This window comes from Nyctereutes procyonoides, unplaced genomic scaffold, assembly GCF_905146905.1.
Source record: "Nyctereutes procyonoides isolate TBG_1078 unplaced genomic scaffold, NYPRO_anot_genome, whole genome shotgun sequence".
Lineage (NCBI taxonomy): Eukaryota > Metazoa > Chordata > Mammalia > Carnivora > Canidae > Nyctereutes > Nyctereutes procyonoides.
The window spans coordinates 32,977,175-32,992,352 of record NW_026575159.1 but is presented as its reverse complement, the minus strand read 5'-3'; the positions used below and the strand labels follow the sequence as shown (position 1 = coordinate 32,992,352).

The 15,178-nt window shown below is 55.7% G+C and overlaps 3 protein-coding genes across 7 annotated transcripts in view; 2 read left to right on the top strand and 1 right to left on the bottom strand.

The window, feature by feature from the left end:
* MROH1 (maestro heat like repeat family member 1) overlaps window positions 1–8,858 on the bottom strand; it is a 66,396-nt gene extending 57,538 nt beyond the window's left edge. Inside the window, exon 1 of one of the 5 annotated variants that reach the window (XM_055314160.1) lies at window positions 8,806–8,858. The gene's annotated coding sequence lies outside the window, so the exon portion shown is untranslated. Of the gene's footprint in view, window positions 1–8,038; window positions 8,287–8,396; window positions 8,544–8,649; window positions 8,717–8,805 lie in introns of those variants that run through there. The other 4 variants (XM_055314166.1, XM_055314165.1, XM_055314162.1 and 1 more) reach the window with 4 other exon arrangements.
* LOC129502508 (60S ribosomal protein L15-like) lies at window positions 3,502–4,225 on the top strand. Its single transcript, XM_055314171.1, has one exon. It carries the CDS (start codon window positions 3,602–3,604, stop codon window positions 4,214–4,216), a length of 615 nt encoding a protein of 204 aa, XP_055170146.1. The 5' UTR covers window positions 3,502–3,601; the 3' UTR covers window positions 4,217–4,225.
* Window positions 8,859–12,058: 3,200 nt separating the features above from the next.
* Window positions 12,059–15,157, top strand: LOC129502446 (testis-specific serine/threonine-protein kinase 5-like). The gene is made up of 7 exons (XM_055314051.1): window positions 12,059–12,262; window positions 12,590–12,697; window positions 12,873–13,075; window positions 13,162–13,217; window positions 13,755–13,887; window positions 13,976–14,091; window positions 14,730–15,157. Exons 1-7 carry the CDS (start codon window positions 12,059–12,061, stop codon window positions 15,155–15,157), a joined length of 1,248 nt encoding a protein of 415 aa, XP_055170026.1.
* The last annotated feature ends 21 nt before the right edge of the window (window positions 15,158–15,178 follow it).

The following is a 15,178-nucleotide window of genomic DNA, read 5'->3' as shown; positions in this document are numbered from 1 at the left end:
TCATGGGGAGGAATATTAGGGTAACAGCAGACCTCTCCACAGAGACGTGGCAGGCCAGAAAGGGCTGGCAGGATATATTCAGGGTCCTAAATGAGAAGAACATGCAACCAAGAATACTTTATCCAGCAAGGCTCTCATTCAAAATGGAAGGAGAGATAAAGAGCTTCCAAGACAGGCAGGAACTGAAAGAATATGTGACCTCCAAACCAGCTCTGCAAGAAATTTTAAGGGGGACTCTTAAAACTCCCCTTTAAGAAGAAGTTCAGTGGAACAATCCACAAAAACAAGGACTAAATAGATATCATGATGACACTAAACTCATATCTGTCAATAGTAACTCTGAACGTGAATGGGCTTAATGACCCCATCAAAAGGCGCAGGGTTTCAGACTGGATAAAAAAGCAGGACCCATCTATTTGCTGTCTACAAGAGACTCATTTTAGACAGAAGGACACCTACAACCTGAAAATAAAAGGTTGGAGAACCATTTACCATTCAAATGGTTCTCAAAATATACCCTAAAAACTATAGAACACTTCTGAAAGAAATTGAGGAAGACACAAAGAGATGGAAAAATATTCCATGCTCATGGATTGGCAGAATTAATATCGTGAAAATGTCAATGTTACCCAGGGCAATTTACATGTATAATGCAATCCCTATCAAAATACCATGGACTTTCTTCAGAGACTTAGAACAAATTATTTTAAGATTTGTGTGGAATCAGAAAAGACCCCAAACAGCCAGGGGAATTTTAAAAAAGAAAACCATATCTGGGGGCATCACAATGCCAGATTTCAGGTTGTACTACAAAGCTGTGTTCATCAAGACAGTGTGGTACTGGCACAAAAACAGACATATAGATCAATGGAACAGAACAGAGAACCCAGAAGTGGACCCTGAACTTTATGGTCAACTAATATTCGATAAAGGAGGAAAGACTATCCATTGGAAGAAAGACAGTCTCTTCAATAAATGGTGCTGGGAAAATTGGACATCCACATGCAGAAGAATGAAACTGGACCACTCTCTTGCACCATACACAAAGATAAACTCAAAATAGATGAAAGATCTAAATGTGAGACAAGATTCCATCAAAATCCCAGAGGAGAACTCAGGCAACACCCTTTTTGAACTTGGCCACAGTAACCGGAGAAGGACAAACAGTGTATGTTCTCATTCATTTGGGGAATATGAATAATAGTGAAAGGGAATATAAGGGAAGGGAGAAGATATGTGTGAGAAATATCAGAAAGGGAGACAGAACATAAAGACTTCTAACTCTGGGAAATGAACTAGGGGTGGTGGAGGGGGAGGAGGGCGGGGGGTGGGGGTGAATGGGTGACGGGCACTGAGGGGTACACTTGACGGGATGAGCACTGGGTGTTATTCTGTATGTTGGTAAATTGAACACCAATAAAAATTAATTTATAAAAAATAAATAAATAAAATAAAATAAAATAGGGAACAAGGGCAGCCCGGGTGGCTCAGCAGTTTAGCACCACCTTCAGCCCAGGGCCTGATCCTGGAGACCCAGGATCAAGTCCCATGTCGGGCTCCCTGCATGAAGCCTGCTTCTCCCTATGCCTATGTCTCTGCCTCTCTCTCTCTCTCTCTCTCTCTCTCTCTCTCTCTCTCATGAATAAATAAAATCTTTAAAAAAATAAAATAAAATAGGGAACAAGGTGAGGATACCTGTTCTCACCACTTCTATTCACTATCATAGTAGAGGGTCTAGTCAGTGCAATAAGGCAAGAAAAAAAATAAAAGGCATTCAAATTGAAAAGATGGAAGTAAAAACTTTTTTTTTATTTTATTTTTTATTTATGATAGCCACACAGTGAGAGAGAGAGAGAGAGGCAGAGACACAGGCAGAGGGAGAAGCAGGCTCCATGCACTGGGAGCCCGACGTGGGATTCGATCCCGGGTCTCCAGGATCGCGCCCTGGGCCAAAGGCAGGCGGAACCGCTGTGCCACCCAGGGATCCCAGTAAAAACGTTTTTATTCACAGGTAATATGATGGTTTATGTAGAAAATCCTACAGAACCTACAACTGGGACTAGAATCAATAAGTCAACAGTTAAGAACACAGGATGTAACACAGGATGTAAAGTCAGTATTAAAAAGTCAACTGTATTTCTATTTGCTAATAATAGACAACCAAAAATGGAAAGTCATGCCATTTGCTGAGAAAAACACACACACACACACACACAACTGACCAGACTAATTCTACAACTCACATGGAAATACCTACGGGGCTCAGTCAGTTAAGCATCTGTCTACAGCTCAGGTCATGATCCCAGGCTCCCTGTTCAGTGGGGAATCTGTTTCTCCCTCTGCCCCTCATCCCACTCATGCTTGCTCTCTCCCTCTCTCTCAAATAAATGAACAAAATCCTAAAAAAAAAAAAACTTATATGGCAAATCGATTTTCAACAAAGGGACAAAGTCTATTCAGTGGAAAAGGGACAGTCTTTTCAACAAATAGTACTGAACATCTACATGCGATAAAATAAACTTCAGCCTATACTTCACAGTACATACAAAAACTCAAAATGATTTACAGGCCTAATTGTAAAGGTTAAAACTCTAAAATTTCTGGGGGGAAAAAAAAACTGAAGAAAATCTCCATGACTGACACCAAAAGAAAAATCTTTGGTGGTGGGGGGGGGGTTCATAAACTGAAATTCATCAAAAAACTTCTACTTGTTCTTTTAAGATTTGTTGTTTTAGAGAGAGAGAAAGAGAGCATGAGCAGGGTGAGGAGCAGAAGGGGAGACAGGGGAAGCAGACACACAGCTCAATCCCAAGACCCTGGGCTGAAACCAAGAGTCAGAGGCTTAACTGACTGAGCCATCCAGGTGCCCCAAAAACCTTCTGCTCTTTGAATACACTGCTAAGAGAATGAAATTCACGGCACCAAGACACCCTACTCAGTAAAAGACCCACTGTGAAGCCATCAGCACCCCCCACTGCTCTCCTTTCCCTACTTCTACCCTTCACACAAGGCCCTCGACGCCCCACCAGCCCCAGGTGCTACCTCTGATGACCGCCTCACCTGACCATCCTGCCTCCTCCACGCGCAGAGCGCTGACCTCTGCCAACGCCGACCCTACATGCCGCACTGCTGCTTACCAGCCCCCCTGCTGCCCACAGAACCTAACGCACACCTTCAGCACGGGCTGTCGCAGCCTAGGCCTGCAGCCCTCGCTGCTCTCTCTCACCCCTTTACATTCTAGGCATCCTGGCCACCTGCACTCTCAGCACCTCTGCTTCTGCCGGCCCCTGCAGGTACACCCAGCCCTGGCCTCTCTACCATGGGGACTCCTGCTCACTCCTCAACAGCAATCCCTGTTACGTCACCCAGGACACTCGACCTTTCGCAGCAAGTGATCCAATATTCCTACAACACTTTGTTCATATGATGGGTATGGGATCAGCACAAAATATTAACAGTTGTATGCTCCAGTAGGCCTGCCTTCTCCAATGCGCTGTAAGCAAGGGAAAAATTTTTGGTTTTTATCCTTAGCGTGCATAGAATTTTTTAGAAAACTGTTCAGAGCCTTTCCGTCTGGTGGCAGCCATCAAGGTAGGCCGAGATGGGTGCGTACAAGTACATCCAGGAGCTATGGAGGAAGAAGCAGTCCGATGTCATGTGCTTTCTTCTCAGGGTGTGCTGCTGGCAGTACCGCCAGCTCTCTGCGCTCCACAGGGCGCCCCGCCCAACCTGGCCCAATAAAGTGCACAGACTGGGCTACAAGGCCAAGCAAGGTTATGTCAAATATTGGATTCGTGTGCATCGTGGTGGCCGCAAACGCCCAGTTCCTAAGGGTGCTACCTATGGCAAGCCTGTCCATCATGGTGTTAACCAGCTGAAGTTTGCCCAAAGCCTTCAGTCTGTTGCAGAGGAGCGAGCTAGACGCCACTGTGGAGCTCTGAGAGTCTTGAATTCTTATTGGGTTGGCGAAGATTCCACATACAAATTCTATGAGGTTATCCTCATTGATCCATTCCATAAAGCTATCAGAAGAAATCCTGACACCCAGTGGATCACCAAACCAGTCCACAAACACAGGGAGATGCGAGGGCTGACCTCTGCAGGCCGCAAGAGCCGTGGCCTTGGGAAGGGTCACAAGTTCTACCACACTATTGGTAGTTCTCGCCGTGTGGCATGGAGAAGACACAATACTCTCCAGCTCCACCGTTACCGCTAATATAAGTAATATTTGTAAAATTCTTACCTAATAAACAATTTAGGACAGTCAAAAAAAAAACTGTTCTGTTCAGAGGCTGCAGGGTAGCTCAGTAGGTTGAGTATCCGACTCTTGGTTTCAGCTCAGGTCATGGTCTTGTGGGTGTGGGGATCGAGCTCCAAGCTCAGCAGGGAGTCTGCTGTAAGCTTCTCACACCCTGCCCCTACACCCCACTTGATAGATAGCTCACTAAAACAAGTAAATCTTTAAAAAAAAAATTGTTCATGGAAGGAATAGAACCAAAACCCTCCCATATGACTCAATATTGTAAAGCTTGATTTTTCCAAATCTACAAATATACGAATCAAGATATTGGAAGGTACTTGATGAAATGGCCAAAATTCATATAGAAGAATTAACATACAAGAATAGCCAATTTAAAAAAAGAAAAAGAATAGCCAGTTACATTTTTCAAAGTTTTTTTTTAAGATTTTATTTATTTGGGATCCCTGGGTGGCGCAGCGGTTTGGCGCTTGCCTTTGGCCCAGGGCGCGATCCTGGAGACCCGGAATCGAATCCCACGTCGGGCTCCCGGTGCATGGAGTCTGCTTCTCCCTCTGCCTGTGTCTCTGCCTCTCTCTCTCTCACTGTGTGACTATCATAAATAAATAAAAATTTAAAAAAAAAAAAAAAAAAAAAAAAAAAAAAAAAAGATTTTATTTATTTATTCATGAGAGACACACAGAGAGAGAGAGAGGCAGAGACACAGGCAGAGGGAGAAGCAGGCTCCCTGTGGGGAGCCCAACGTGGGACTTGATTCTGGGTCTCCAGGATCATACCCCGGGCAGAAGGCGGTGCTAAACTGCTGGGCCACCCGGGCTGCCCAATTTTTCAAAGTTTATGAAGAGGAGGATTTGTCCTATTTATGTTAAAGTGTATCAAATCAATGGAACTATATAAAAAGTCCAGAAATGAACACCAATTAGGAAGAAAATATACAAGAAAGACTTTTAAATGATACAGATTAGTCAATAGTGTTGAAACAGCTAGTTAAACTCTCAAGGAAAACACTAGCCCCCCTCATCTCTCTTTATCCCAATACAAACTCTAGACGCATGTAAGAGTTAAGAGTGGAAGGATGAAACGTAAAAGTCCGAGTAGAAAGTACAAGTAAATATTTTATAGTGTTGAAGTAGGAAAGGATGTTCTAAGCCAGACATGTTAGTGAACACTATTCAGTTTGACTTTTAAAAAAAAGTTTGAGGGGATCCCTGGGTGGCTCAGTGGTTTAGCGCCTGCCTTCGGCCCAGGGCGTGATCCAGGAGTCCCGGGATCGAGTCCCGCATCAGGCTCCCTGCATGGAGCCTGTCTCTCCCTCTGCCTCTCTCTGTCTCTGTATCTTTCATGAATAAATAAATAAAATCTTTAAAAAAAAAAAAAAGTTTGAGGGCAGCCCGGGTGGCTCAGCAGTTTACCACTGCCTTCGGCCCAAGGCGTGATCCTGGACCCTGGGATCGAGTCCCACATGGGGCTCCCTGCATGGAGCCTACTTCTCCCTCTGCCTGTGCCTCTCTGTGTGTGCGTGTGTGTCTTTCATAACTAAATAAATCTAAATAAATAAATTAATTAATTAATTAATTTAGTTTCTGAGTCAAAAACATACATTAAATTTGAAAACCTGGTGGCTCAGTGGTTGAGCGTCTGCCTTCGGCCCAGGGCGTGACCCCGGGGTCCTGGGATCGAGTCCTGCATCCCCTGCAGAGGGATGCCTGTGTCTCTGCCTGTGTCTCTGTCTCTCTCTCTTTCTGTGTCTCATGAATAAATAAAATCTTAAAAAAATTTTGAAAACCATATCCATACTTATACCTATGCACACCACTCTACACGCTCACACACCTCATCCAACCAGAGCATAAGGTAAATAAAAGACAAAGTAGGACGAATCATTCATAACAGACGAGAGAGAAATCTAACACCAGCATGCAAAGGAGCTCACCTACATCAACAAGACAAACAGGAAAATGGACAAACATGCATACGGAATTCCCAGAAAAGACATCCAGTAGACTGAGGGGAGAGCACTGGCCTCTACCGCACGACGGACAGCGTGGACATGCTAAGGTCCGGACTCTCGCACCAGGTTTCAGTTGTGTCACAAGTGAAAGGCTTGGAGGAAGGCCTGGCACACAGCCATGCTCCGCTAGCACAGATGTCATCAGCGCTGCGGTCATTGCACAGTCAGCGGAGCCTACGGACACCACGTGATGGGATCACCCACTTTTTGACGTGTATCTACAGAAACCCTCCCACAAGGGCACAGAGGTATTAGAAGAAACACAAATACCAATCAGGGGTCTGGTGAGATTTTTTAAAAAAACAACCAATGGGAGCAAGTGGTGAATTCGTATGAACTACAGAGCAAAGAGCGGAGCTCGACTGCCAATGGAAAAGCACAGTGTCTGCAGCTAAACAAGACCGGTTAGGTAAGGTTCTGTCTGCGGCCCCTGCCCCAGGCCAGGTGATCTGTGTGCTGACACTGGACACACAGGGACAGCAGCCCAGAACCTGCTCTCCGTGGAGACAAACAGTGAGCAGGTTGCTGATGGCAAGCCACGACCAATGCTTGCAGGGGAGGAGGGTGCAGAGACAAGGAAGGGTCTGGGCCTGGAAGGCAGCCTGAAACTTGCAGGAAGCAGGTGTGCTGAGCACTGACTGCCCGGTCAGTGCCCTAGAGGCACCATCTGTTTTGATACACACAGCCAAGCAGGTGTAAGAGAAACCCATTGCTGGTTAGCGGCCGGGACTCTCCTACGCCCTGCCCCTGCCCCTCGGCCCCTGCCCTACGCCCGAGCCGTGATGCACGCTGGCACAGGTCATGAAGGCAGGGTTCAGGGGGTCTTCCCTCCCTGCATCCTACACATGGCAGTTGAAGAAGCACTCAGGCTTCCTCCTCGTTCACCACAACAACCCAGTCCTCCCACCCCATTTAGTGCTGACCAGGCACCATCTCAGCCCCAAAAGTCCTACCCCTTGGCTGGAAGGACACCCACATGTATGGTGGCTGCCACACACAGAGGGGCTGAGCCGCCTGCACCGAGCCCATGGGCACCACTGCCCAGACACAGCCGTGAGCCCGTCTGACGGTCAGGTGTGTGCAGGGAGACTGGGGAGTCAGGCCACCATGTGGGGTCATGGGAAGGACCCACCGCTGCAGCAGGCCCCCGGGAACTTCCCTCCTAGCACAGGAGCCAGAGAAGAATCAACTTCCAGGGCCACCAACTAGGACCTGGGCTGATGACCTGGGAAAGGCAGTTCCACGGCCCATTGCTCACAGTCCCTTGGAAACACTCTCAACACAAGCCACAGCGAGCTGCGTCATGGGGTTCACGTGCAAACCCCCAAAGCCAAGGGTGAAGAAATCACAGTCCTCAACTCCAGCAGCCAGTATGCCCTGAGCACTGGCCAGGAGCCCCAAGAGCCACAGCGGCTGCCTAGCACCTGCCTCAGAGAGATGAAATAATTCAACTCATAGAAGAGGCTCATGAGCTCCGGCGCTGCTGATCATACACCGGCCACAACCTGGCTGCTTACCTGGGCCTCAGCGGGCCCCGAGTCTAAGAGCTAAGGGCACACGCCTGCTTCCAAGCACGCGGGCTGGCAGTGAGCGCAGGAGAGCACGGCCCTGCAGCTTCCACCTCTGACCCACTGACGTCCCGCAGCAGGCAGCAGGCAGCCCCGGGGAGCGAGAAGAAGCAAGATGCAGCCTGGATGCTGGTTTCAAGGTAACCAAGAGAGCTCAACTCAGGTCATTTCACTCTGACCCCACAGAGAGACGAGAGACACCTGCTCACTTGGGCCACCACGGCCGAGGCCTCGAAATCAAGATCCTGCAGACAGCAGCGTCCCTAGGCCCGCAGGGTGCTGGGGCGACAGGTGACCCGCAGCCGCATCACCGCCACGCGCTGTCCAGGTGTCCGCGGATCTGCCGCTGCGCATCGTCCAGTGGGCCCCTCACTCCCCGCAGCTCTTGGGAAGCGCCGGGCTAGAGGCTCGGAGTCAGCAGCAGCCCAGCCCGCCCTGCGTCCCCGCCGCACGCCCCACGGCGGCCTCCCCGGCCCCTTCTCTCCACCCAGCACCCCTCCGGGCCTCCGAGGCGCCCGTCGCAGCCGGCCTCCCCCTGCCTCCCCCGCCGAGCACTCACGTCCCGCGCCTCCCCCCCCACCCGTCCGCGGCGTCTCCTCGGGGTCCAGGGCTGCACCGCGGCTGTGCGGGCGCTGCGGGGACCCCGGGGCGGCAGCTCGGGCCTGGAGCCCAGCGCCCGCCGCGGAGCCGCACCTCCTCCGGCCCGGGCAGCTCCACCGCTGTCCCCGCGGCCGAGGCCCTCGTGACCAGGGCACGCTCCCCCGCCCCCCGCCCCGGCCGCTTCCGGGTGGGACGCCGCACGCCCGGCGCACCTGAGCCCCGCGGCCGGGACCCTCCTCGCGCTCGCCCGCCGACCTCGGGGGCGCCTCCCCACCCGGCCTCCCGCGCCGCCCCCGGACTCTCCGGCCTCGGCTCCCCCGAGGGGCGCCCGTGCGAGCGAGCGCCGCCCTCCCCGCTTCCCGGTTTACCTGAGGAGCCGCGGCCGCCGCCGCCGCCCGGGCACCGCCCTCCCACCAGCCCCCGCCCGAAATGGGCGGGGCCTCGCGCCAAGCCTGCCCCGCCCCATCCGCCAACCGCGGCCCGGCGCGCGGCCGCCCGGCCCCGCCCCCGCGCGATCTCTGCGCTCATTGGCCGGAGGCGCGTCCCTCTCCGCCCCCTTCCCGTCCCGCTCCTCGAGCCCCGGGGAGCGCGAGTGCGCAGTCTCCGCCTGGTGCTCGGCCCCGCCCCCGGCCGCTCCCGGCGGTTGGGCGCGAGCGCTGCCCCCCGGCTGGCCGCGGGAGACGCGGCCGGCCAGTGCGCAGGCGCTGGCGTGCCCTCCCCGCTCGGCCCGCGCGGCGCCAGGCTGCGTGCAGGTGCACCCCGGAGACCCCGGCGCGCACCGGGGGGCGCCTCGGCGCGTCGCAGGCACACACCTGTCCAGGTGCACAGCCCAGGTGGGCCTAGACACACGCGGGCACTCTCATGCCCTGTGATCGCTCACGCGAGAACGCACACACTGAACACCCAACACACACCGGAGAGCCCCGGGGCCGCCGCCCCCCGCGGATGGGGATGAGCAGGTGTCTGCCTCCGGGCCTGGGCTCGGAGACAGCGGCGGGGAATAAGGCACACAAGCGCCGCGAAGGAGCAGTGGGCAGAGGAGGTGCCCTCCCGGCGGGGGCGCTGGTGCCGGTACAGCCCGGAGGCTGAAATCATCCGGGCCCGTGCACAGACCAGAAGGGAGTGCGTTTCAGAAGCTTAGAGGGCGATTGGAGAAGGAAGTGGTCAGCAGCACTACATCCGGGGCCTGGCAGGTGTCCTGGCTTGCAGCAGGCTGAGTCTGCAGAGCGCTGAGGGCGATGGCGTGAGGGTGCAGAGTGGGGCCCCAGGGCACACCCTGGGCGGGGAGGGAAGGGGCTCAGCCTGCTTCTGTTGCAAGGACAGAACCCAGAAGGCTGACACTGAGGGGCTCTGCAGGTTGGGCCCGGCCCCCCAGGAGGAGCCCGACCACCCGACCCCAAGCCCCTCCCACGGCCCCCGAGAAGTTCTAGGGCAGGAGGCTGGCGTTTCCCAAGCTCCCCTCTGGAGGACGCACCTTCCAGCCCAAGCCTTGCCTCTGTCCATGGCCAGTGCCCAGCACCCCCAGCCTGGGCCAGACTTCACTCCCCAGGGGCACAAGGTGCACCAGCAGACATCACTGCCGTCCTTTCACTTTGTCACGTTATTGATGCCAATCTCCCTTTTTTTTTTTTTAGATTTTATTTATTTATTCATGATAGACATAGAGAGATGGAGACACAGGCAGAGGGAGAAGCAGGCTCCATGCCAGGAGCCGGACGTGGGAGATCCCGGGACCCCGGGGTGACGCCCTGGGCCAAAGGCAGGCACTAAACCGCTGTGCCACCCAGGGATCCCCCCAATGTCCCTTCTGTAATTGGAAGCTCTTGGAGAGAAAGGCCCATGTGTGTGATTTGCTCCTGGTGCTCAGCAGCAAGCCCAGCCCATGATGGGTGCTCCGTGCATCTCACGGGCTAGATGGATGACCGGGGGTGCAGTGCAGGAGGAGGACACAAAAGACTTCACAAAGAGAGGGTGGACAGAGCTGGTGACCGTTCCAGGTCCTGCCCGTCTCCTCAGGATTCTCACCGGCTTCCAGTTGTGTTGTAGCCCTGGTGGGAGCTGGGAAGGTGACAGGGGACACGGTTCCCAGGCTTGATGACAGCAGCTCAGAGGCACAGACACCCCTGGCTAGAGCCACACGATATTCCGTTTTGCGGCTCCAACCCCCTAGTGCCTGAATAACCACGCCTCTGTTGAAATCCGGAGCTTTCTCCTCTCCTGCCTGTGCATCAGCAACGAACCAGGCAGGCTGTCCACATTTTCTCTATTCCACACGATGTGACAAACAAGGGCGGTGGGTGAGCAGGGGAGTATTAAACTTGCTCTAAAGCAGCTTGCGGTCCACCAGGGATAAGAAACGGTGTCCCCCACCAGACCAATCCCAGGCCTTCCCTGCAGGCACACCGTGGCTGCTGCGGGTCCCAGTGGAGGAAAAGTCAAGTCCACAGACAATCACCAAGCCTCCACCAAGGCCCAGGCCCTCCTGGGACACCTCCAGGATGGCAGCCCACAGCCGCTGTGCCGTCTAGCTATGGCAGAGAGACCACATATCCAGATGCCAATTGCCCCAACTGTCACCCTTAAGACAGGCACCACTTGTTTGTGCTCCACTTCAAAACCCAGGATGTGAACACCTACAACGGGAAGGGGGTGTCCAGCATGGACTGCGAGGCAGGGTCTAAGGGAGGTGGCCGCTGGGGCTCCTAGGACTCCTCACAATACTGCCTGCCACACAGCAGATGTTAGGTGACGTTAGCTACCGCTCCCTGTGACAGCAGTGCTCACAGAAGGCACTGGAGGCCAGGGGAAGGGGGTTCCAGGTGGGCTTCTCTCTCCTAGAGCCCAAACTGTGGAGCCTTGCTTGCCTTGGGGATATGTCATCAAGTCTGCAGAGACCTCTGGGGGCAAGGCCTCCTGCAGCTGACCGTGAGCTGGGCAGAAGCTTCTAGGCCACAGCAGAGGAGCCAAGTAGCTCCCGCCCCCACGCCCTTCCTCCGGCTCAGCCTCTATTGCCGCACACCTGGCTGCCCCCTTGATACCATCTCACAGCATGACGGACTCAGCCGAAACAATTGTGAGCACTCCTTGTGTTTCCTTTCCGTCCTTTATATCCTGGGAAACCCTGCTCACCTTCCTTCGCTCACCCTCCCCACAAGCTTCTTTAGGGTCTTTTGTGGCCAGTCCCACTTACGGTGGCCACAGAGGCCTCACCCTGCCTTGGGGAGTCTCACCCACACAGAGTGAGCCCCGTGCAGGACGGGGCTAGTTCCAGCAAGCAGTTCTCAAGGAAGGCAGGCCCTGGGGACACCCCCCTTTGAGGGCACAATGCAAGGGCAGCTCTAGAACCTTCCATTCTAGAATCTGCCCCTGCTTTTCCAGAGCCTGCCTTGCCCCCCACCAGTCCACGGCTGTGTTGGCTTGCAGCCCTGGTCACTCCCCTGTCTCTGTCCTAGTCTCAGCAAGACTTCAGAAATTTGGGGTCCTGGGATCCAGCCCCAAGGGGCACAAGTCGCACTAGACTCCTCCAGCCCTTCGGACCCAAGTCAGGTCTCACCGGTCCTCCTAGCCAAGGCTCTGCAGGGAGCTGGACCACCCTGCCCCCTCCGGGGAGCCCTGGCCTCCATGAAGGGCAGTGCCAGGCGAAAGCTGGACCAGCTAAACTTCATGGAGCAGGTGCGCGAGTGCAGGGACAATGGCTACCTGCTGTCTTCCAGGAAGATGGGCTCTGGGGCCTTCTCCAAAGTCTACCTGGCCTACGCCACACACGAGCGCCTGCGGCACAACCCCAAGCTGGCCTCCGACCTGCGGGGCAAGCGCCATGTTATGGTGAGGCAGGCCCATCTCCCCGGGGGTGGCCCGCAGCGGGCTCTGTGGCCCTGTCCTCCCCCCACTGAGGCACCCCCCTGCTGCTCTGGCTCCTCCTGGCCTGGTATCCCCTCAAGGCTCCCGCAACCTGGCCACTCCCAGTTCCAGAACCCCTTGAGCCTATCTGAGCCAGGAAGGGAGAGGAGGATCAGCATAGCCCCATGAGCACGAGCACGCTGCTTCCCAGCCTCGGTCAAGTTGAGCAATGTGCGCCAAGGGCACAGGGCCGTCCACGTCCCCCTTCAGGGGCTGTGCTTGGCACACAAGGGCCACCCTCCACCCCTGCAGGTGGCTATCAAGATTATCTCCACTGCCGAGGCCCCCGTGGAATTCTCCCAAAAGTTCCTGCCCCGTGAAATATCATCACTCAACACCACCTACAAGCACCTGAATGTGGTAGGTGGAGACCCCAAACAGCCCATGCCCATCCTGTGCATCTCCTGCTGACCAGGCCCACCCACTTTCCCACCAGGGACCGTCCTGCTTGGGTCCCAGCCCCATCTTGAGGCCCTGATCCAATGTACTGGACAGCCCCTCCTTGGGTGACAGCAGGGAGCTGGGGGTCCGGCAGGTGCAACTCTATGAGACCTACCAGAACAGCCGGCGCTCCTACTTGGTGCTGGAGTTGGCAGCCCGCGGTGACCTGCTGGAACACATCAACTCGGTGTCTGACCACCGCTGCCGCCCGGGGCTGGAAGAGGACGAGGCCCGCGGGCTGTTCTGGCAGCTGGTCAGCACTGTGGCCCACTGCCACAGCTCTGGCATCGTGCACCGGTGAGGCTGCCGCCCAGCCTGCCCCCTACCCGCGTTGAGGGGCCCGCCTGAGCCCGGGACCAGCCCGCCTCCCCCTCCCCGTGCAGGGATCTAAAGTGTGAGAATATCCTGCTGGATGACCAAGGCCTCCTAAAGCTGAGCGGTGAGCCCGTGGCCCAGCGCCCGCCCTCTTCCCCGGGCCACCCGGATGCCCGCCCCAGCCTTCACCTGCTTCAGGACGCCCATCCGTGTTCAGCTGGTGTCCCGACCCGGGCCCCAGCCTCGACCCTGGCCTGCTTCAGACAATGTTTTTAATTGTTTTAAAGATCTATTTATATATTTTGGAGAGAGCGCGCTGAGTGGTGGGGGGCGGGGGCGGGCAGAGGGACAATGCTGAAGCAGGCTCCCTGCTGAGCACAGAGCCAGGACCCCATCCCAGGACCCCAAGATCATGACCTCAGCCAAAGGCAGACGCTTCACCGACTGGGCCGCTGCCTGCTTCAGACGCCCGACACCCCCCCACCCCAACCTGGCTTGACCTTCGACCCTCTTGGGAGGCCCAACCCCTCCCTTGCCCGCACCTGTGCTTGCAGACACCCCACAGCCGTCCCTCCGTCCCTCCTGAGCCTCCCTCTCCTTTCCCTCCTTCCCCTCACGGGGCCTACTGCCCACCTGTGCCCCCCCTGTGTGCCTCCTGCAGACTTTGGCTTCGCCAACCGGTCAGGCCTCAAGAACTCGCTGCTGAGCACCTTCTGCGGCTCCGTGGCCTACACAGCCCCTGAGATCCTCATGAGCAAGATGTACAACGGGGAGCAGGCCGACCTGTGGAGCCTGTGAGTGGCACCCACAGGCACCCCAGCAGAGGCGGGCCCCGTGGGAGGGCAAGAGAAAGGGCCAGCCCTGAGGAGCCTGTGCCCCCAGGGGCATCATCCTTTACACCAAGGTCACTGGGAAGCTGCCCTTCAAGGAGCGCCAGCTCCACCGCATGCTGCACCTGATGCACCAGGGCCCCACCTTCAGGCCAGGCATGTCCCCAGGTGAGTGAGAACACCCTGCCTTCCTCCAAAGTCCCGGCATGGCTCTGGGAAGTGGGCAAGAAACCTGGGTCCCAGGGTACCTGTGGGGCTCCGCGGTGGAGCATCTGCCTTTGGCTCAGGTCATGACCCCAGGGTCCTGGAATGGAACCCCCATCGGGCTCCCTGCTCAGGGGGGTGTCTGCTTCTCCCCCTGCCTCTCTTCCTGCTCTGTCTCAAATAAGTAAAATCTTTAAAAAAAAAAAAAAAAAGAGAGAGAGCCCTGGGTCCAGAGAAGGGTCCTTCTGTGCAGTGAGGGGCATGGCGGTGGCACGGAAGCTGACCTGTCCCCCACTCCCAACCCAGGCTGGTAGGTGACTGCAGCCAAGAGGTGAGAGGGCAGCTGGGCTGGGGGAGGCCCAGATCCAGACTCCATGTCTGGAAAGGCAGCGCCCCCATGAGCTGAGCTCTGCGCCGGCCCCGGGCAGGCCATCTCCCCTCTCTGTGCCTCCATCTCCTGACTGGTGAAGCGTGGACTCTCTCCTGGCATTTGGGTAGACTGAATGGGAGGACTCCTCCCAACCGCCACCACTGTTGGCGGTGATGGGCCTGCACAAGAGGACGGGCAGTGGGGGGCCAGAGCTGTGAGCCCTTGCCCACAGAATGCCAGGACCTGATCCGGGGTTTGCTGCAGCTACGCCCGCGGGCACGCCTGGACCTGCAGCAGGTGGCTGCTCACTGCTGGATGCTGCCCATCGCGCACGCACTCTTCCTTACCATGCTCAGCTCATCACCAGGTGTGGTGGGCCCCCCACTGCCCCTCCTGACCTGCCATGGCTGTTGGTTGCAGAGAAACCAGCCAAGTCCCAGCTGCCAGCAGCCCTTGACCACATGGAGCCTGGCAGAGACTCACAGCCTCCGAGGCTGCTCCAGCAACTCCAGCGTCCCCAGCACAGGGGACCTCACCACGCGAGTGCTTCTGGCCCAATGCCCGAGCGCCCAGACGCAGTCTCAAGAAGAGGTGCAGTCTGCCCAGCTGGGGCTCCAGAGTACGGTGGCAGCCAGTGTGGGGGTGGGTGCCTCCTGGTAGCACTTTCGCCGAGCTCCACAT

What these genes read in the sequence shown, in the direction of transcription:
- LOC129502446 (XM_055314051.1), top strand. Translation starts at nt 12,059, where the DNA reads ATGAAGGGCAGTGCCAGGCGAAAGCTGGACCAGCTAAACTTCATGGAG. An exon ending in GGGGCAAGCGCCATGTTATG is followed by an intron (nt 12,263 to 12,589) that starts GTGAGGCAGGCC and finishes CCACCCCTGCAG; the next exon opens with GTGGCTATCAAGATTATCTC. An exon ending in AGGCCTCCTAAAGCTGAGCG is followed by an intron (nt 13,218 to 13,754) that starts GTGAGCCCGTGG and finishes TGCCTCCTGCAG; the next exon opens with ACTTTGGCTTCGCCAACCGG.
- LOC129502508 (XM_055314171.1), top strand. Translation starts at nt 3,602, where the DNA reads ATGGGTGCGTACAAGTACATCCAGGAGCTATGGAGGAAGAAGCAGTCC.